This window comes from Ixodes scapularis, unplaced genomic scaffold, assembly GCF_016920785.2.
Source record: "Ixodes scapularis isolate PalLabHiFi unplaced genomic scaffold, ASM1692078v2 PGA_scaffold9__187_contigs__length_104089568, whole genome shotgun sequence".
In the NCBI taxonomy this organism is placed as follows: domain Eukaryota; kingdom Metazoa; phylum Arthropoda; class Arachnida; order Ixodida; family Ixodidae; genus Ixodes; species Ixodes scapularis.
Genome location: NW_024609884.1, coordinates 79,097,772 through 79,118,932, shown reverse-complemented (window position 1 = coordinate 79,118,932; position 21,161 = coordinate 79,097,772). Strand labels below are relative to the sequence as shown.

The 21,161-nt window shown below is 43.9% G+C and overlaps 1 protein-coding gene across 4 annotated transcripts in view; it reads right to left on the bottom strand.

Moving 5' to 3' along the window:
• LOC8025824 (copper homeostasis protein cutC homolog) overlaps positions 1-21,161 on the bottom strand; it is a 46,254-nt gene that overhangs the window by 17,955 nt on the left and 7,138 nt on the right. For all 4 annotated transcript variants that reach the window (XM_042287311.1, XM_029975874.3, XM_029975873.3 and 1 more), the window contains exons 5-8: positions 19,484-19,652; positions 16,237-16,277; positions 15,412-15,447; positions 15,223-15,356 (exon numbers count right to left, since the gene is read on the bottom strand). In XM_042287311.1, the coding sequence (XP_042143245.1) occupies positions 15,223-15,356; positions 15,412-15,447; positions 16,237-16,277; positions 19,484-19,652 (380 nt within the window). The remainder of the gene's footprint in view (positions 1-15,222; positions 15,357-15,411; positions 15,448-16,236; positions 16,278-19,483; positions 19,653-21,161) is intronic.

Sequence of the window (21,161 nt, the reverse complement as noted above, 5' to 3'; positions counted from 1 at the left end):
AAACAATTTCCAAATGCCGAATTTAAAGTTCCCGTACCATCCACGCCAGTGCAGTGACGTCAAATATTGAGCCGTCCTGCGAGTCGAGTTTCTCTGACGCCACCGAAGTATGGTGTTCGCCAGCGTCCCGCGAACAACCGGCTGCGAGCGGATGACGCTTGACTTTCGAGTTTGAAGTTCTCTTAGGGCCCACTCAGCGATCTTTGAAACGGTGTGAGGTTGAATAGAACGCGCAGCGGACTTTTGTGAACGAGGTGGAGGGCCACGTCGCGCCGGTTCTGCGTGAAAGGCTGCCCCGGCGAAGTCACAACCGAAACGATGCAGACACCAAACCCAGTTGTTTTGACCGTTTGACGATATCCTTTTCGAAGTCTAAAAGGTCGTCAGGCACCCATAAAAGACTACTTCGTCCAATTCCCCGATCATCCTGAGCTACACCGCCATGTTTTCCGAGGGAGGATAAAAAGCCAGGAGGCGACATCACACCGGACTCCGATTTTCGGTATTTCAAAAAGAATGACCGTAGTGCGTTCGCTAATTTCGTAAAAAACATGCTTTACGAATGCCGTTATTAAAAGCCATAGAATTGTAGCTACAAAGCTTCTAAATTTCATGACGTCTGACGTCACAAATCAAAAGAAGCGAGGAGGTGAAGAGATAAAGGCGTGGTGCCTGACAAAGCCTCCAACCCCTAAAATTCAGCAGCTCAATTATAGTTACATAATAACAACAATTTAGAAGCAAAAAGGCAAAATAAAGAGCAGCACATTCATTAAAAAATATTATAAATAAACGTCACTAAATGTTAGTCGTTTTGCAACTAAAAACAAAACTATAATCATATACATCTCCGACACGTGAACAGCAGCAACAACAACATATTTATACGAGATTACAATAAAAATATATGCCTTTGTCGGTGCAACACACTATCCACATGAAAATTCGATTTTACTGCATGCCAACCAGAAACCTTCTGCAATCATTAAAAAAAAAAACATGTATTATTATTTTTTTAATCCTTCTATTTAGAGTTTTATTTGATTGAAAAGTTAACGTTTATCGGCCACAGAATTCGTTGTTATGGCCAGCATTCTTCGCTTTCGATTTCTGCACTCAGGCTGTTTAGTGGTGTGGTGCATAGTCTTTTTTTTTTTTTTTTTTTGTATCCATTGTGAAAGTCTGAAGTACTAATATAGTTGGTCTGCCTTAATATTATATTTGATGAAGAGTGTCTGTGTTCCTAAATTTCTGGTATCCCCTATATAATTTGCACACATTCGTAAGATTTTCTTCAGCAAAAGGATATGTTTATTATTTACTTATTCATTTACATACCCTCAGGGCCATTGACATTATAAAGGGAAGTGGGAACAACAAAGATAACAATAGAAAAACAAGACAGTCATTTTATGCTTCATGAAGGCTCGAAACAGTAAAGGATGTTACTTCACATTTTTAAACAATACATAATTAACAGTGGATAGAATAAGAGCCAGAGGGTGGTTCCATTCCAAAGAAGTTTTAGGGACGAATGAATGTTAAAAGGCATTATGTAAAGTTCCGAAAGAGCGCCCGCTTAAAATGAAGAGATAAATGGTGAAAAAACATGGTGTGGAATATCTTTGGGGATGCCACAGTAAAACTTTAGCAAAAAATAATGATAAACACCCTGGCACCGGCTACAAACCACCTGACGCGGGAACTGATACCGCAGATCGTGGACACCGCAAATCCGCGTTTCACGATGCGAAAAACTGGCGGGAATAGACCGATCTCACCAAGCCTTCCACGCATGCGTGACGCCGCCATAACTAGTTCGTGGGAGGCAGACGCCAGTTCACGAGATAGCTCATGCCGCCTCGTGCTCTGCTCGCGCAGACCTCCAGCAGGGTTGTCGCGCGTGCAGAAAGACTACAGCTCCCACGGTGCATGTCGGCAGCGGTGGCGTACTTAAACTAGCTGGTGAGATCGGTCTATTCGCTTACAAACTCCTGTGTCACGACCCACGGGAAAGGGTGCCACAGGTTACCGAGGCAGCAGATTCGCGTTTCACGCTGCGAAAGACCCGCGGAAACCCGCCGAGAACTCGCATCTCACGGGAACGAATACCGCAAATCGCGGACACAGCAGATTCAAGGATTATGGTGCAATAAACACGCGGGAACCCGCTACAAACTTGCCTGTCACGGAAACCAATATCGCGCGCGCGGATAAAAAACGCGGGAATCCGCTACAAACTCGTATGTTACGGGAACAAATGCAGCAGATCGCGAACGCAGCAGAATCGTATTCGCGTGGAATCGTGATCGCGCGCGCAAATCGAGGACAAAAACGCGGGAATCCGCTCCAAACTCATGCCACGGTAACGTATACAGCAGACTGCGGACGCAGCAGATTCGCATTTCACGGCGCAACATACATGCGGGAACGACTCGCGTGTTACGGGAGCCGATATCGCGTGCGCAAATCGCGGGAACCCGCAATGAACTCGCCTGTCAGACGTGCTGCTACAGCAAATAGCGCGGTTGATGCGATTCCCGTCGGACATCGCGTGACGTCCGATGAGCGATGTTTCGGAATTTTTCTATTACAGATATTTAGCCAAAAAAAACGGGATGGGCAATCTCTCGGAACTTTACGGTAGTCATACAATTAAGGAGGCCCACTTTGAACAGCAAGGGTTTCACCAAGAATTGAAATTAAGGGGGGGGGGGGGGGGGGGGGGGTACACCTTCGCCCCCCACTAGGGGGTGTGTAGGGAAATCACTGTTGAAGGGTGCCTATGACAATCTGAACCAAAGGAACCTGTGGGACATAATGGAGAGCTTAAACCTAGATGAAGGACTAACAGCACTATTAAGGAACATTTACACAGATAACAAGATGATTATAACATGGCAAGGAAAGGCGACAGGGAAAATAGAGATAAGACGAGGCCTTAGGCAGGGGTGCCCGTTATCGCCTTTGCTGTTTATGTTGTATCTGAGAGGATTGGAGGATAGACTAGAGAAGAGTGGGCTTGGATTTGACCTTTCTTACAGTAAGCTAGGCCAAAAAATTCAGCAATCCTTACCGGGATTGATGTATGCGGATGATATCGTACTAATGGCTAACAACAGGACAGAGTTGCAGGAATTAATGAGCATCTGTGGTAGGGAAGGAGAGGAATTAGGTTTAGAATTCAGTAGCGAAAAATCGGCAGTCATGATTTTTAACGAGGATGAAGTTGAGAGGCTGAAGATACAGAATATTACAGTTGAGAGAGCTAGTAAATACAAGTATCTAGGAGTATGGATATGTGATGGTGCAGAATATCTCAGTGAGCATGAAAAGTATATAATAGGTAAGGGCAACAGAAATGCAGCTGTAATGAAAAATAGAGCACTTTGGAATTACAGCAGGTATGAGGTGGTGAGAGAGATTTGGAAAGGGGTCATGGTGCCTGGCTTGACTTTTGGAAACGCAGTGCTATGCATGAAATCCGAAGTGCATGCGAGACTAGAAATAAAACAGCGCGGAGTAGGTAGACTGGCTTTGGGGGCACATTGCAAAACGCCAAACCAGGGAGTACAAGGAGACATGGGATGTGCGTCATTTGAGAGCAGGGAAGCGGTGAGCAAGATAGAATTTGAGGATAGGTTGAGGCAAATGGATGGGAAGCAATGGGCACGAAAGGTTTTCAGCTATTTATACATGAGGAGTGTAGACACAAAGTGGAGACAGCGCACTAGGAAATTAGAAGGAAAGTTTTTGGGCTATAGCGAAGATACGGAAGAGCAAGTCTCAGTTAAGAAGAAAGTTAAGGCCACAGAAAGAGATCGGTGGCTAGAGGGAATGCAGGAAAAGACGGCTGTGGAAAGCTATAGATTAAACAAAGTAAAATAGATAAATGGGCTAGTTGGTACATCATTGAATGGAAAGCGCCGAACGAACAAGGACGAAGAAGGGGACAGAGACGAAGCGCACTCACAACTGAAGGTTTATTGAAAACAACATTGACTATTAATACCGTCTATCAGGGTGTTGGCTCAAAAAGAAAAACTCTTTATCAGTTAAGTGCAGTGACGGCGCACTAATACACAGACTCACCCCTTGCTCTCTTATGCGGAATGCCTCGTGTATTTCTCGCGCTGTTTTGTTTTCGTATCTGCCCAGAACTGTTGTTTTTTCCAATTCCGGGCCACATGGGCACCTATCACAATGCACCGCAAGATTGCCCGACGGGGACTGTTTGACTGACCAGGCATGTTCTCTGGCCCTTTCATTTATCGGCCGGCCAAACGGGGCGTTGCATAAATGAAAGGGCCAGAGAACATGCCTGGTCAGTCAAACAGTCCCCGTCGGGCAATCTTGCGGTGCATTGTGATAGGTGCCCATGTGGCCCGGAATTGGAAAAAACAACAGTTCTGGGCAGATACGAAAACAAAACAGCGCGAGAAATACACGAAGCATTCCGCATAAGAGAGCAAGGGGTGAGTGTGTGTATTAGTGCGCCGTCACTGCACTTAACTGATAAAGAGTTTTTCGTTTTGAGCCAACACCCTGATAGACGGTATTAATAGTCAATGTTGTTTTCAATAAACCTTCAGTTGTGAGTGCGCTTCGTCTCTGTCCCCTTCTTCGTCCTTGTTCATTCGGCGCTTTCCATTCAAAGATTAAACAAAACAGTTATTGCCAAAGAAAGCATTTATGACAATTCTAGGGGAAGCTCATTGTTGTTTGAGGCGAGGACGGGTGTTCTGCGAACCAGAACATACAGAGTGAAGTACCAGGAAATGGATACAGTGTGCACTGCTTGTGGAGAGGAGGACGAGACGGCTGTGCACTTGATACTCTACTGTAAAGGGCTTCACCCTATGCCTACCGAAGACAACATAGATTTAATAAAGTCATTGGGTTTTAGAGACAGCGAAGGGAGAGTGGATTTCAAGACTGTAAAGATTACCAAGCAAAGATTAAGTGAATGGTGGCAGAAATCGAGAGAAAACTAGGTATTTTCTTATTCACTGAGGGCAAGGGGGTTTCATAGCCTCACTTTCTTTGCACTGCGGAGTGAATATAGATTTCACATTTAAATATTCTGAGCTTAAATGGTAAAATAAAATGGCTAGGTGGCGTAAGCTACCGCCTGATCCAAAGGGCTCAGCCGTATTCATCCATCCATCCATCCGTTGAACAAGTGGTCAATGCATGGAGTGAAAAGTCGTTGGTGTAAGTATGGGTTAGTATGATATATCTTGTGAAAAAAAAAATATAAGCGAGCAGTTTTACGGCGGAAAGAGAGGTTAGGCAGAGATAAATTGGCTTTTATGGATGTTACGCTTGTGGTGCAATGACAATTATCGAGAATGAAACGAGCTGACCAGTGCTGTACTACCTCGAGAGCATTGATTAAATAAGCGTGACTGGGTCCCAGATAGATGAAGCATATTCTAGCTTGAAGCAGACGAGTTTTATAGAAGGTCAGTTTTAAGGCTGACGGTGCAAGAAAAAAAAATTATTATTGGTAACCCAGCATGCAATTATATAGTTATTGATGACATACTATTCAACATACTACAATATGGATGCCCAAATTTTTTTGAGACAGGACAAAGGAACGTTGTTGAGATGGTGACACCCTCACAATTTTACATGTTGGTTAGAGATAGAACCAGCTGAACATTTGAAGATGAATAGAGAAAAGCAAATGTTCCACTGGTTCTACCTTTAATCATGACCCAGTTAGCTCAGCTCCAACTCATTTTTACATTTTCTTGTGTTAAGTTCCATAACTTACACCATCGGTGAACACATAGTTTGCAGTTGTCGTCATTCCCCAGAACAAAATACCACAACCAATTTGGAGTAAAATAAGGAATAACATATATAATGTATGTTTTAACCAGGTATACAATCAAATTGTGTATCCTATTAATGCTTCCTGTTACCTGGGATAAATCAGCCTTTAGTTTGTTGACATGACAGTTCCATGAAACGTTCTCAGCAAACCATATATCCCCAAAATTTTTGTTCTGCCATTTGCTCCAACAATGCAGCTTCAAATGTTATATTAATAACACTATGGTCTTGTTTATCTACTGGTTTAAAAATTATATACAGGAGTTCCCGAGAAACAGAACCATGTTTTTCGGCTTGGGTAAATAAACTGTGCATTGTAGAAAGCTCAAACTCCGTGGGAATGTGACGCTGGCAGTTGGGATAGAATGTGAAAGTTTGAGAACATGACGTTACCTGGGTCAAAAGCACGGTGGTCAAAAGATAACCGAAAAAAAAAAAGAATTATCTATGAGCCGATGTCCACCTAAGCCTAATGCAGGGGTGGTCCACCAAGTTTTGAGCAATTTTTGGAGCAGAAAAAAATCTCGTTTTGGAGCGCCTTTGTATCAGAAAAGAACGCTTTTAGGAGCAGCTTTAGAGCAGTACATGCGTAAGTTTGGAGAAATTCGGTGCAGTTGCCTATTCGTGATGTCGGCATGCATTCATGTTATCAGCTGCGTGATGCCCATTAAGAACCCAAAGTTAGCAGTTATACTTGAGTTCCGCGTTTTCGGTTTTTATTTTTTCAAAATTCGGCATACTTTTTTCAACGTTTATTTTCAAATTTATTTTTCGTTTTTTGTTTGTGGTATATTTATGCCCACAAAGGTTTACTCTTTTTTTTTCCAGTGAATATGAAAGAAACGCTATCGGACACCTGATCAGATGATCCTTGTAGCTCTGATATTTGTGATCACTCAAAGGATAACGGCACAGATACATACGTGGTCTTCGCTACAACTTCCGTCAGGACACATCTCAAAATCGCGGAATTCGCGGGCATAATCTTTAGCGCGCTTCTTTTTCCTTCCCATTCTGACGACGCGACCGTCTGAGGCGATGACCGTACAGGAACCAGCCGAATGGCAAAAGTAATAATATCCACAGTATTTAGTTCTCAACCAGAAGGAAGTTTGAGAAAGGGTGTTAAGAAAGGTATTAACGGCTTTCCTCGATGTCCCCTGAAGTGCATGAAGCGAAAAACCTAGGGTGCCTTCATGTGCGCTTTGCACATAAAGGCTCCCTAGAAAAACCTTATACTAGCCCACATCCAACTTTTTTTTTTTTTTTTTAGGATTGGGAATTTGACACACTAAGCCCGAGCACAGAAAAGGCACAATGTCCTGCAAAGGCCAATCCAAGGCCTCTTTTGTTGCATGTTGAACCTTGAAAGAGGGCAATTACGAAGAGGTCACACAACGTCGAACCTTGCAAAGTCCTCTTTCTTTCCCCCCCTCTCCACCCTCCCCTCGCCAACCTCGATGCGGCCCTAAAAAACTGACCTGTTTCGGTGACAACCGAATTTTAGAAAATGTATCGGACGTAATTTCATCGGTTTTTATCGGTTTAAACCGAAAACGCCGAATCTACAAACTGACTTTTTTCGGTTAAAACTGAATTACCGAAAATGGATACGGCGTACTTTTATCGGTTTTTATCTGTTTAAACCGAAAACTCCAAACACTAGTTATACTGTACTAGTCAAATTGCCTTTTGACTGCAGTGAAGCTGTGTCATAAACTTCGTCAAATTCATGTATTGTTTCCATTAGTGCTAGTGGACAAATGTAGCAGGGTTGATGTAAGCGTGCCATAGTCGATGTAGAATACCAATTTAACCCTCTCTAGTTAACAAAGAGAGGCAAATTGGCACTATACAAAGTCTTCTCAGGTGACACAAAAATCCGCACTGTCTGGTCCTCAAAACACCTAAAGACAACATGCTTTGTCACAAACAGTTTATTTACGACGACACTTCCTGACGATCTCTCACTGTGGAAACATTCAATGTCTGATTTATTTTGCTTTTCCTCAGTTGTGATAGTGACCTAGTTGCCCGAAAATCCAAATTAGTAGGCAAAAGCGTAATGAATAAAATTATTCTCCCATCCCTAATATACAGACGTTTAAAGGGATACTACAACGAAATTTCAGCGTTCATTTCTTGGTCTATATGTGTTCAAAAGAGCAGTATCACATGGAACATACCAATATCTTGTTAAAAAGTCTCGAAAAGGAATTTTAAAACGAATTAAACGATTAGAAGAGAGCACCTGGTGGATGTCGCTAACGCCTCGCTTGTAATGCTCGTCTAGGAACCTTGACAGCTAGCACGGAGATTGTCTCGCCTGCGGCCACGACGAGAGAAGAGAGGAAGGGGGAACTCCCCTCTTCCCTTTGTGTGTCCCAGAAGTCGCTATTGTCCCCCTAGAAGATTATAGAAGATTAACCCGTCACTCAAAATTCGTACAAAAGCAGCCGCTTCGGTGGCTGGAACGACTAGGCCATCCTCTCAACGTCAGCCTCGCCGTAGCTTTGCTCGTCTTGAGACGACCTACGTCACGATTGCGTTGATGTCACGTGCTCTAAGCTGGGCCTTCTCCGAGCGATTGCCAGAGTGGGCCGTTTATAACGAAAAATACAGCCACCAGGCTCAAAATACAAACGTGCGATTGTCATTTACGGATATTGTGGATCATATTCAACCTATTTTTGAACACGACGGGAATATTTCAAATTTCGTTGAAGTATCCCTTTAAATGAGTAGTACTATCAAGTATTCAGATAATTTGACATAAGGCAACAATTTCTAACCAAGCAGTCCCCACCAAGCATGCTAACGAAATGGGAACCATGTGCGAGCACATTTCTATAAAACAGTGTCACGCTTCTGAACATAAGCACGCCAAAAAATTATTACTTGTGCTTGTTAATTTTTAGTAGTGCGCTTTGAAATCCAACTAAAACTGTTAAAACTGTGCCACGCTAGGTATGCCAGTAAAATTGGCGTGAAACAATACCGCGGAGTCAGAAACCTAGATTGTAATGTGATGGCCAAACTAGGGTGGCTAGAGAGTTGGGTGTGTCGAGCGCGCCGGCTCTCCCATGCATCGCCGCGGCCGGTTTGGAAAATCACCGTCAGGGGCGCTCTAATCAGCCTGTATGCTAGGCGCGCGCAGCTGGCGCACTGATTTCCGTGCGGCAAGGCGGGTAGCGACGAGTTCACGCCCGCTTTCATCTGTTCTTTAGCGCTCGTGTGAATTTATTGCAACCGTTCCTGCATGCCCGTCAGTCAGGTGACACGCGGAGACCATGGACATTGCCCGGTCAACCTCCGGCGTAAAGAAAAAGCAGAGAGCGAAGCACTGCTTCGTTCCAGGATGCACGACAGGTCTGCAAAAGAAAAATACACGTTGTTCACCGTCCCGAAGGGCCCAGTCCTCTTCTCTCAGTGGGACAGGAATATTTCGAGGGGAGACACGGCATTTTCAGGAAAACTCTGTGGTGTGCGCACTTCACTTCGACGAGCGGTACATCAAGCGATACTTCTCTAAAGTATCGCTCGATCCGTTCGAGATATCGCTGTATGAGTGATGTTTTGGGGCTCGTAGCGTCCTGCTGAACACGTCTGCGGCAAGCGTTGAAAAGTACTTTAAGTACGTTGTACTTAAAGTACAATGTACATAAGTACATTGCACTTAAATTACATTTAGGAAACTTGTGCTTTACTTGAAGTACATTCTCTAAGTATGTACTGTACTTTTTTCTTCTGCTACTTTCCGAGGAAAGTACAATTCCCGACTTCAAAGCACAGTCCCCGAATTTGGTTTTGTTAAATTTGTATCACGAAATGACGCTTTGTCAACTCCGAAGAAATATTGGGAGGGATATTTTACTCTCACCAGAAACGTGAGCAGACGACGCATCGCTCCGTTTGTTTGGGGGGCGGCGTTCCCGTAGCTTTTTAAACTCTCGCTACTTCTCTGTCGGTCAGCGCAAGCAAGGAGCTTTAAGATATCAGGAGAGCAAAATTAATCATAATGTAGCACCTGAGACTGTGGTGCGAAAAAATTAAATTTTAAAGTCGAAGTAAAAGACAACAGAGGAGGACGTCACAAAGTGTTAAGACATTCTCTTTTGTCTTTTTCTTCTATTTGAAAGTTCCTTAACTTTTTTCGCACTCAAATCTCAGGTGTCACGTTATGAATAATTATCACCAGCTTGCTTGCACAAGCATTTTTTTTTTTTATTAAGGAGAGGACATTTTTCTATGCGAGCTATGGGGCTGACGTCATGCTCCGTCCTATTACATTTAACCCCCTTGGGTGCTACAATCCAGTGCAAGGGGTGCCAAATTCTGAAGAGGGTCTTCTAAACTCGGCTCCATTGCAAAAAAAAAAAAATTATTTTGTGGTTACTTGAGTTTATCAAATATTCGCCGCTGTTTTTGAGGCATTGCAGCCTTGATTACCCTTGGGCAATGCATACCAATTTAAAAAAATCACTGTATAGGGGAATGAAAGGGCATCATGAAAGATTGTGTTAAAATACTTGTACTTTACTTTGAAAGTACATTGTACTTATAGTTCTTTACTTCAAGTACATTGTTCCCATTGTATTTCATACAAATTTACTTAAAGTACATCACGTCTCATTTACTTTGTACTTTAATTACCTGAAGTATCTCTTAGATGTATTTTACCTAACGCTGACCTTTCGCGTCGTCAACAGGAAGGAGCGGGCGTCAGTGACAGACACGAGCCTAGGAATGTATGCATGCATATACAACAATAATCCTGTGTGAAAGAGGTTGTGTAAAAGACGTAAATAAAATTTGGAATGTTTTTCGTCTTCAGCGGTGGTTTGCATTCCCGATCTCCCGCGCCCCCGCCCCCGATGATCCCAGTTTTTAGCGTCTGCATGAGAGAATTCACTAAAAAGCACCGGTATTGGTGAAATAAATAAACGCCGATAAACATCCGCCGATTTTTGTTATAAATAAACACCCTATGATGTATAATATGTTACTTCGCTCACTCTCTTTTAAAATCGATTTTCTATTTCATTGCTAGTTTTCCACGTTGCTTAAACATGTAAAGTGCCAAACATGCATTGTTTCCTTTGTGTCATGACAACTTTTCGCGTTGTTTTGTCGCCAGCCATGTCTGCTCTTGAATCACAGGGGAATTGCTCCAGAAGTATCCAGCGTCCTCACACATATTCTAATGTTAAAATGCCTGAGCCGTTCAGCGTCGATTTATTTGATAGACGTAACACAGCGGCTTGAAACGCGAAATTTCGTCACGGCTGCTGATACCTCGGCGGACGTTTCACGTATTTTGAAAACATAGTACACGAGAGAAAATAAAAAAAAATAAACTGCCCCATTTTTTTATATTACCCCGAGAGCGTTGCGGTGAGAAGAGAACGACTTCAATTGCGGATTTGCCTTCGTCGACGCTCCAAAATCCGGTCGACTATCGAATCCAGGTTTATCAGACTTTCATTATGCCACACTAATTAATCTTGTAAAAAAACACAGCCGACAAGTGGCCGGGAAAAGGTCCGCACGCAGCGCTTTTCGGCCCCAGCGCAGCCAAAATGCCGCTGATGCCGCGGTCGGATAGCATACAGGGCTTCCGAGGCGCCTCCTGGCGACAGATTTCCTTTTGGTGCCGCGCGCCGGCCGCCGCTTGACACACCCAACTCTCTAGCCACCATAGCCAAACCCCTCTAGATTCTCCCTCAGTGGCCAGACAAAAACAAAAACTCTTCCAAAACCAATTCGTTTGCAGATTCATTCGCTTTAGCACAATTTGGCACAATGTTTCCCTCTGTATGCAGCAAGGGGCAAACAGCAGGAATTTATCAATATAGCACAAATGGTGCAACTGGACTACACCTGCTAATGTCGTCTAATAAAAAAATTACATTTTGGGTGCCTGTAGCATCCATTTCAGAGAAACGAACTGAATGAGAAGTGTTTTTCACCGATATAAAACCCTTGAGCGTTCACAATATAATTTCTTGTTTTGACGACATTACCGTAAAATACCACGGTAGTGCCCGCTTCCTTCAAGAGCCCACTATTAACATTTCTCAAACTTGGGAATTGGGCATTTTATACGTAAAGCGCCCGATTTGACTGACCCAATTTTCAGTGAAAGTGGGCTGGGCGCTCCCCCGGTATTTTACGGTAGGCATAGGTGAACATCGGCTCATAAATAAATTTTGTTTTTCTTAATTATCTTTTAATCCAGGCAGCGACATGTTCTCAGACTTTCAAGTTCTATCCCAACCGCTAGCTTAACATTATCACAGAGTTTGAGCTTTCTGCGATGCATGGTTTATTTATTCGGGCCAAAAAAACACGGTTTTCTTTTCTTGGGAACTCCCTGTACATTGTTTTACCTGTATTTAAATGTAGACGATTTATTTGTAACCATTTTGATAATTTACAAAGAAATTCATTAACAACTTTTTTATACACTTTTTCGTCACACCAGCAAAGAATATGCTTCTGTCATCTGCATACATTATTAATTCAGGGGAACCTGGTATTGCCGTAATATCAATAATGTACACGAGGAATAAAAGGGCGTTAGAATGGAGCCTTGAGGGATACCATGTCATATTTTCACTTTATTTCTAGATGAATGACCATTTATGAATACATATTGATAACGATCAGTAAGATATCTCTTTATTAGTCTTAGCACAACCCTTCGGACACTGGATTTCGAGCTTTTTCACAGTATCAATCTTTGTTAGCATACAATTGATGATGCACGCAAAAATCTCAGAATACCGGAAGAACGGAAATCGGTCCATGGCTAGTATTTTCACATAAAAACATTAAAACAATGTTTTCTGCTCAAACCTTTGCATTTGTTTTTTTACATCTATAGAAAGGAATAATACAATGCTTCTTCTTTTGAGCATGCTTTCCTCAGAAAAAAAAAAAAAGCGGGCTCTCAAGGGTTTGCTGTCTTGCCAAGGCAATAAAGGGGATGTGGACCTGCTTGCCATTGGCACATCGTCCAGTCCATTGGCACATCGTCCAGTCCGGGCGTGTCGTACGGGATGAATACCAATCCTTTTGATCAGTCCCAAATTTCTCTTTTAAAGGCAGACAGAATTTGCCGGTACCGTGAACGACAGTTCTAAAGTAGAGGTCCCACGCCCGTCGTCCGCTGCCATCTCCGTCCCCGCGAGTCCTACGATACGCGAAACGACGCACGCACAGAATGCTTCCTGTTCTCTGTAGAACTTTCTTTTTTTCAATCAGCGTATCTGCAGCTTTTTATAAGCCACAAAAAAATGGGTTGCATGTTTCTTTCTATTCTTAATACTGAGTGTGTGCCTTCAGTGACCAACGACTTTGATTAAATTTGGTGGTCGCTTCGCTACCTTAGAAAACGGCCCGTGACCACGGGCCGTTTTCGGGCGAGACTCGAACCGGCCAGTTCTTGATCGGCGGTTTTCGGGCGGAAAGAAACCAAATTTCGAGTCGCAAATTGTGTTCTGGGTAGTTGGGCTCTCTTATGTCATGCACAACTAAAAACCTCGGCGAGCATAAATACCCTGTCAGTGTCCCTTTAAGGGGGAAGTGCCCGAAATGCCAACTTTGAGCAATCCGCAGAAAGCACTTCAGACTGACAGTGTGCTTCTAAATATTTTCTGCAAAGGCAAAATTAATTTTATTCAAAATTAAAAATGGTTACTGGACATGGTCGGCCAAACTTACCTGAAAACAATTCAACAACTAGTTTGAACAGCATGCTTTCCGGTATGTATTCACTGGCTGCAATAGCTTTTCTTTTTTTGTGCATTAGCAGTGCTAAACGACACAGAGGGAAAGGCCCCAATGCGTGGGACCTTTCCCTCTAGATTATTATATTAACTCTATGCACACATCAATCAAGCGCTGCGCAGTGTCGCCAGATCGATTAGGCCTACAGCGTCGGACAACCGTCATCAACACACTGGTCAGTGCATTGGTGCTGCAGAGAGAAGGTTATTTAGAGCTTATAAACCTTTCGTTTAAGCCTTACGTTAAAGAAAATTAACTGTCCATCCCGAAACAGTCGTATACCTTACTGCATCTACTACATGAAGACTGACTCGGATGTACCAGGGAGCGCGGCCGGCCTCACTTCCACCACGCACGACTCTTATTGGTCTTGACCTGGCAAGCCACTTCTGGCGTGAATGCTGAGATTTGGCCGAGACAGACATTGGTGCCCGAGCGCCTCACGTGCATCGCATTGTTGCGGGTGGCATCGAGCAATGTGCCCCGACGCAGGGGGACGCCGATGCAGATGAGACAGGTGCGTAGCCAGGGGGGGGTGTTCAGGTGTCAGAACATCCCCATAAATTTTACATTATATATATATATATATATATATATATATATTCTTTTTTTTTGTGCGTGTGTGTGTGTGTGATTGCACCAGCACCTTGAAACACCCCCCGAAAATATTTTCTGCCTATGCCACTGCGATGAGATATGCATAAAAACGCCTCGTGTGGTTGGGCCTTCAGGCACCACATGGAGGGCTTGAGGGTGAGGCGTTGGTTGAGGCCAGGAAAATGCCATGGTTACCAGGGGTGACACAAATTTTGACTTTGCATAGAATAGTGCTGAGTGTCCAGTGCAGTTCACATAATTTAGGCCCTCTTCGCTCCGCAAAAGCTGGGTACAGCAAGCTGGTTCTCAATAAACCCTTTCCGGAATTGAGTGCCATCTGGTGACTCAAATGGCAGTTAATTTTTTACTGTACTAATGGCGGCAATGAGCCTGTGGTCTGCTGCATTTAATGGGGCACCGTCACTTTCACAAGTCAACGGTAAACGAGAATGTGCACTTCACTACAATTCTTTTTCAATCTCTTTTAGCGTCGATTGCAAAACAAATGCAGCCAGTCGGAACGAAGCGCCAAACTACATAGTCGCCTTGATAGAGTTCTATACATCAAGGGGCTTTGAAGCCGAGTGAGTGCTACTAACAGATTGACTGGGACAGAGTTAGAAATGAACGCTTAAGCAGCTCTTGCGTCCAACTCCTGCTTCACATCGTGCTAACATCTAGAATGTACAGGCCTCGAATCAGGAGCATCTTCAACTTCTTCCTTCATCAGGAAACAGAAGGCCGCCATTAGTATAGCACACATATGCCATTTTCAGATGATCATGATAGTGATCAAAGTGGCCAGAAAGAATTCTGGAAAGGGTCTATTAAAGCAGAGTTCCACGCTCACACCCGAGCCTTTCTCGGAATTTCACGAAACTTTGCAGAAGCTGTCAGGAATGGCCCTACAAACAACTGCAGAAGGTAGTCTCTCCTCGAGCTCCTCACCGCTCAAACTCAGGAATGGCAGAGCATGCCACATGCAGTCACCTGCTCAGCCAACTTTTGCAGCAAGGGCAGGCCTTGGTCCACGCTGCTCGCCTGGCCACTGGTCAGCAGACGGCAGCAGCCGAGAGCCACAATGTCTTCGAGGGCCTCCAGAGGCTTGGCCGCCAAGTCAAAGGCTATGTGCAGAGTCCCACTGAAAGCCCCACCACCTCCCAGGGGAAGAGCACTCACCTCGGTGGAAGGTGACAGGAAGGGGCTTGGCAGCAGCTGTGAAGAAAGAATACAGGCAGGAGTGCCACAGAATTATTTACTCAGAGATGCAACTGCCTTTGGCGGATTGTGGTCCGATTTGAATTCAGGCATGGAAGTCAACAAAACTTTTTTTTCCAAAGAGGGGGGGTGGGGGGAGGCAACTCTTTATTTTAGGTGGGAGCACATGCCTAGCAGTAGCAGACACAGCCGTCCACAATTTTTGGTGCTGCTTTTGTGGCGAGCAGCAGTCAGTAACAGTGAGAAGCCAAGGATATAGCCCAGCGTTTCAATTACAACCTGCTGCAATTACGTTTTGCCTTTGTTTACAACACAAATGCAACTGTATAATAACTGGTTCAAATTTTTGAGAGGGTATAATGAAAAAAACTTCATGGTCTACCAATAGACAAGCAATATAATTCTGGAAAAGGCTTATTGTGGGGCATGGGACTGGATCATGAACCCCCGAATCCCAAGGGGGTGCAGCTCCACTCTTTGCACCCTCTCAAGATACCCATGAAAGGTAGAAAGATTCTTCTTAAATTTACAAACTATTTATGGCACCACTTTGATCACACACACGGCACTTTTTATTCAAAGTTTTAAGCCAAAAAACTTTTTGACAAATACTCCTAAAAAAAGTTTGTAATATAATCGTTCACATCCTGTTGCGTTCTTTATGCCCATTTCGAGATATGACTGCCTTCTAACACATATCCCGTGTTCAGACAATTGACATTGTGCCATCAATCACGATTCCTAGTTTTAAGAAGATATATCAAACAGGAGAGGGAATTGACGCACCAATGAGGCGCTGGCAGATGTCTTTGTCGACGTCCCCATCTCTGAAATGACATGGACAAATGCAGTGTGTCTTGCTTTCCAACTTACCGGTGTCCACAACACACTCTGGCTTTGTCTTTTGTACTCCTGCTGCAGAACAGAGCAATCTAACCAGGGTCAAGGGGGGAGACCACTCTAAGAAAAGGGGAATTGCCTCTAAAAGTTTTACAATGCCACCCTGAAATACGGCATCTTGTGAACGGTCAATTTTCCACGGTGCTGAAGAGTGTGGCTGAGATGATGCTCTTGTGTCATCTCACCATTTACAGCATGCTGTTCCCCATCCCAATCGGTTAGAAAAGATCACGTGCCTGTACGCACATTGCTACAGGATCATTCCACACATGCTTGAACGGATGGGTGATTAATTCATAAAATCACCACCAGGTTGCCATGGTGAATCAAGACCCAAATGAAAATTACCATTGCTACTTCTGGCATTGTCTAGCACCTTTGTCTTGTTATTCTGGCATCTAAACCAATATAAATCATTCCAAAAAGGGCTTCTGTCCGGCAACTGCAATTCTGTGTGTCGATGCTTGCCTCATCCGCTCTACGAGGTGGCAATAGACCGATGCCACCAAACGAACTGCGCATGCGCGCGCATTCTGGAAGTGGTGCCGCCGCCATGCTACTTGTAGTCATCCCTTCCCGGCTTCCCGGCTACATACAGCTGCGCGTACGTACATCATCATAGATTATCATTTGGCACGCCCCGGTATCACCTTGATTCTCTTGCATGTTTTTACTTCATAAGATTGTGTTGTTTCTGATGCCTTACTTTCTTCAGCAAGTGCAGAAAAGCAGTTTCAGTCGTCTTATCGCTTTAGAATCGCGAATCGCCTTGTCGTCTGCTTCTTCGTCTTCGCGAACGCTCGAGCCCACTGCCGTTCACGCAATAAACCCACTGCGGCCGCGGGGAAAAAAAAACAAAAAACGGTGCCACTATTTCAGCATTTTGATTCCTAGGACGTCTCAATTACCTTGCAAACAAGTGAACATCTAGTGCAATAGCAAAGAACAACAAAATTCTGTGTGGCACCACGGAACAGCATCAAATGTGAGGAAAAACTGAGCTTGGTGGTGCTCAATCTTGTGCATAACGTTTAATGAGCCATCAAGTAAGAGGAGCTAAATAGAATTTCTCGGTGAGCAATAGTTTTCTAAAAGTTGTTTCATTCTGGTTGACAGCCTGTGCGACAGAGTACAGATGAACAGCGGGAGAAGCCTGCACACAAAGAACTGATCTACAAAAGGCCATGCCTGACGCGCCGTAATAATTGGCATCTATCAAAAAGAAGCAACCATGCCAGATACCTAAAAGCTTAGGGTGGAGATGATTTTTCGTGCACAGTTTCTATTCAGTTTTATTTTGTTTGGCAAGATCCGTACGCTAACAGTCGCCCGACGGGGGAAGCTTTTTTCTGCGGTCTAGACTGGTGCTAATGCAGAGTGGATCAGTAATACCAGCCTAATAGACCACCACAAAATGAATGAGGTTCGTTTGTTAGAGTTTTTGGCGGTAAGTATGTGTTGCACTTCTAAATTGCATCATGTAATCTTTTCACGTTTTTATGAAGAAAAAAAAAATGAAGCTTCCGAAAAGGTTGTTTTATTTCAAGTGGTGCATATCGGGAATCGCTGCTCTTTTTTAGTGATTGTCCCGATCTTTTGAAGCACAGTTGTGCTTGAAACATGTCGTCGCAATAACAGTTATAACCACCAAAATACACCGAGCAAGAAGTGTATTAAAAACGGCCTCCACAAAGCAATGCGGAGGTCCTATTTGAGATAGACCAATGAATAGACCGCTACGGATCAAATGGTCAGAGAGATTCCAGCTTATGGAACACTTCGGCACGCTCTATGTCTCGTGCCCTGTAATCTTATACATTTTAGCTGACGTGCAATAGGTTGGATATAAATTATGAAGCAAATCGCGAAACAAATCGTAAAACGCTATTTTTCCTGCTGCTCTGTCCGGCTCTGTTGACCTTTCTTTGCCATGCTTCTTTCTTTCGGGAATACATAATATCCGAGGCCTTTTTGCCTGGTGCTGTTATTATAGCTCAGTGGCATACAACATGTGAAGCCACCGATTGAAAACCATGAGTAAACACCTGGCTAAAAGTTTCGTGCTAACCTGAAAACTTCCAAACGATGAGCATTGACGCGGCCGGAAAACTGGGGAGAACAACAGGTACCAGGATGCACCGCGGCAGCGGTGGCGTCGCGCAACTCCTGGTGAAATCGGTCTATTGGCTCGTGCCACTGGACTGTTTTTGACAGATGCTTATGTCTCACATTCTGAAAAACCGAGGAATGGTCTACATACAGTATATGGCTCTAGCTCCATCTTCTCCTCCACCTGGTTGTCGCTATCTTTTTCTTTATCACTGTTTCCAACGGCGCATGTCAGCGGTCACTAACAGTAGTAATGTCCCAAAAACTTTTTATGAAGGCAAGAGGAACATAGCAACCAATGAGGGGTAGTAAATGTTCTTCAATATTTCAATCTCACTTCAACAACTGATGAAGAAGCCATCAAGCTGCACTAAATGCAATGAGTCAGGGGAGGAACATCACTTTGGAGACCGCCCCAAGTGACGAGAGAAGTTTGCCCCTGGGTAGGCCAAGCAGAGAACTAACACTCGCAACCTACAGAAGGAACCTACTGAATCACAAAACTGATAAAACACTGAGTGTGAAATGGCACACTCCACGTTTCCAGGGGAGGCCGCATTTCTGGTTCCGAACACTAACTGTCTCTCATATTCCACTCTGTTCCTTCCTCAGAATGTAAAGATTGGCTCTCCAAAACCCTATGGATGAGCAGACACCGTATTTGCTCGAGTAATAGCCAGTTCTTATGAACAAGGCTCTTACGTCTACTTGCCCGCAGACCACACATACAGCCAATCATTGCGTTCTGCAGAAGAAATGCAGCGAATAACGAGTTCGAGAACATGATTCTTCGTAAAAATGCAATCTGAGAAGATAGCATTTTTGTGAAGACACTATATCCCCGTCCCATAAATTGCTGCCATTTTTCTGCCAATGACGGTGATTCACTACCCCCGTGCTCCGTGGAAAAGCAGTCACAGGCTTCATTCGTAAACAGAGCGGCTGCTACTCGAGTAAATACAGTACCTAATCCTTCTCCACAAAAAGGCCTTCATCCATTCGAGCACATACGGCAGCTGGCTACCTGGTCAGTGCTCCCAGCACAATGCCGTCAGCCCCATGCTCCCGAAACAAGGTCACATCTTTTTCCATGAGGTCCACCTCGTCGCAGCTGTAGCAGAAGTCACCAGCACGTGGTCGCACCAACACAAACACGGGCAGCTTGACGAGAGCCTTGATGGTTACTAGAGTGCCTGCAAAGAATGAATTCCCTCCTTCATTGTATTATTCAGTTTCAGTTTTAAACTGACCTACCCAGGTGACTACTGGCCATTTTAGCATATTTTGACGAATACCGTATTCGCTCGACTATTCGCAAATCCAGCCCGCTGCTTGCCTGCTCGCGGACGAACAAAGAACCAAAAGAGCAGGGACGGCGGCGGATATGATGGCAGGGACTGTCGTCCTTGGTGCTGCTGTTACCGCATGGTTTTGGTCGGTGTGTTCATGCATTGTGCAGTTTTCACGGAAAAAGCGAGTGCGCTATAATAGGAATTGTTGCATTCCGCTTCACAACTTTTAAAATCTTTACGCTCTATTTCTCAATGCACGTCAACATCTCCGTTACCTGTCCCATCCCAACCATTTTGAATTTGTAGTCAAATAATTTAATTTTAGCGTACTCGTCAGCGTCGGCGAGCGGGTGTGCGGGAGAACTTGGAGAATCTATACCCGTCTCTTTCGCCATCTTGGAACTACCGCCCCGCCGTCTACAGGGCGTTGGAGTTGTGAATAGTCCACACCCGATATATAGTCTGCAAAAAAAAGTTTTCGCTGAAAAAAAAAAAAAATAATGAAAAAAAGTTTTTCCTTAGATAACCTACACTCTATCTATAGTCCAGGGCTGGGCAGAGATACTCTAAAACGTATTTGGGAATACAAATACTGAGATACATGTGTTGTAAGGCCAAAATACAGATACTGAGATACATTTGTCTTTTACGCAACGCGATATCCCCGAGATACTTCCACAATAACAGCAAAAATGTATTCCAGGATACTAGATACAGATACTCATGGAAATACATTTGTTCCCGAACGGTGCTACGTGGAGAGGGTGCAGTTTGTGGCGAATGCGAAAGGTAATTTATGCCTGTGCTCCTTTTTTGTGCCATTGTATCCACTACCCATTACCTCGAGCTCTTCATCTATCATTAATTCCGCTAAAAAAAACATGTCACTGCCGTTGAACCACATGGTTACAGAACAATAAAGACTGCGTACCATGCTTGATAAAAGGCGTCTGCCCGAACTGAACCCTGTTTTGCCGTCAGGGTGCATCTCAAACTGTCATATTATAAGCTTCCGAGTCATTCATAGCCATAGTGTAGGGAGATTGGACAACAGGGCCATACTTTTTCTTTGCTCAACTCCTTTACAGCATTCGCTCCGCTAAATTAGAAAGAGCGGAGGGCTTTGTGAGAGACGCTGATTTTGTTATTCTTGCAAGTAACCTTCTTTAAACCACAATTTTTTTATTGTTGGTGACTGAGATATATTATGTTACAGGGCAGGTTCATAATATAAATTCTGAAGCAAGTGGCACCAAACGGATGTTTTTATCCTTTAAATTTATCTTAAAAAGAACAACAAATGTAACGAAATGCCTAAGTCGGGCAAAGTATCGCGATACAAGCGATACATTGTAAATATATTTCACTATTGAGATACAGACACGTTTTACAAATGTATCTCGATACAGA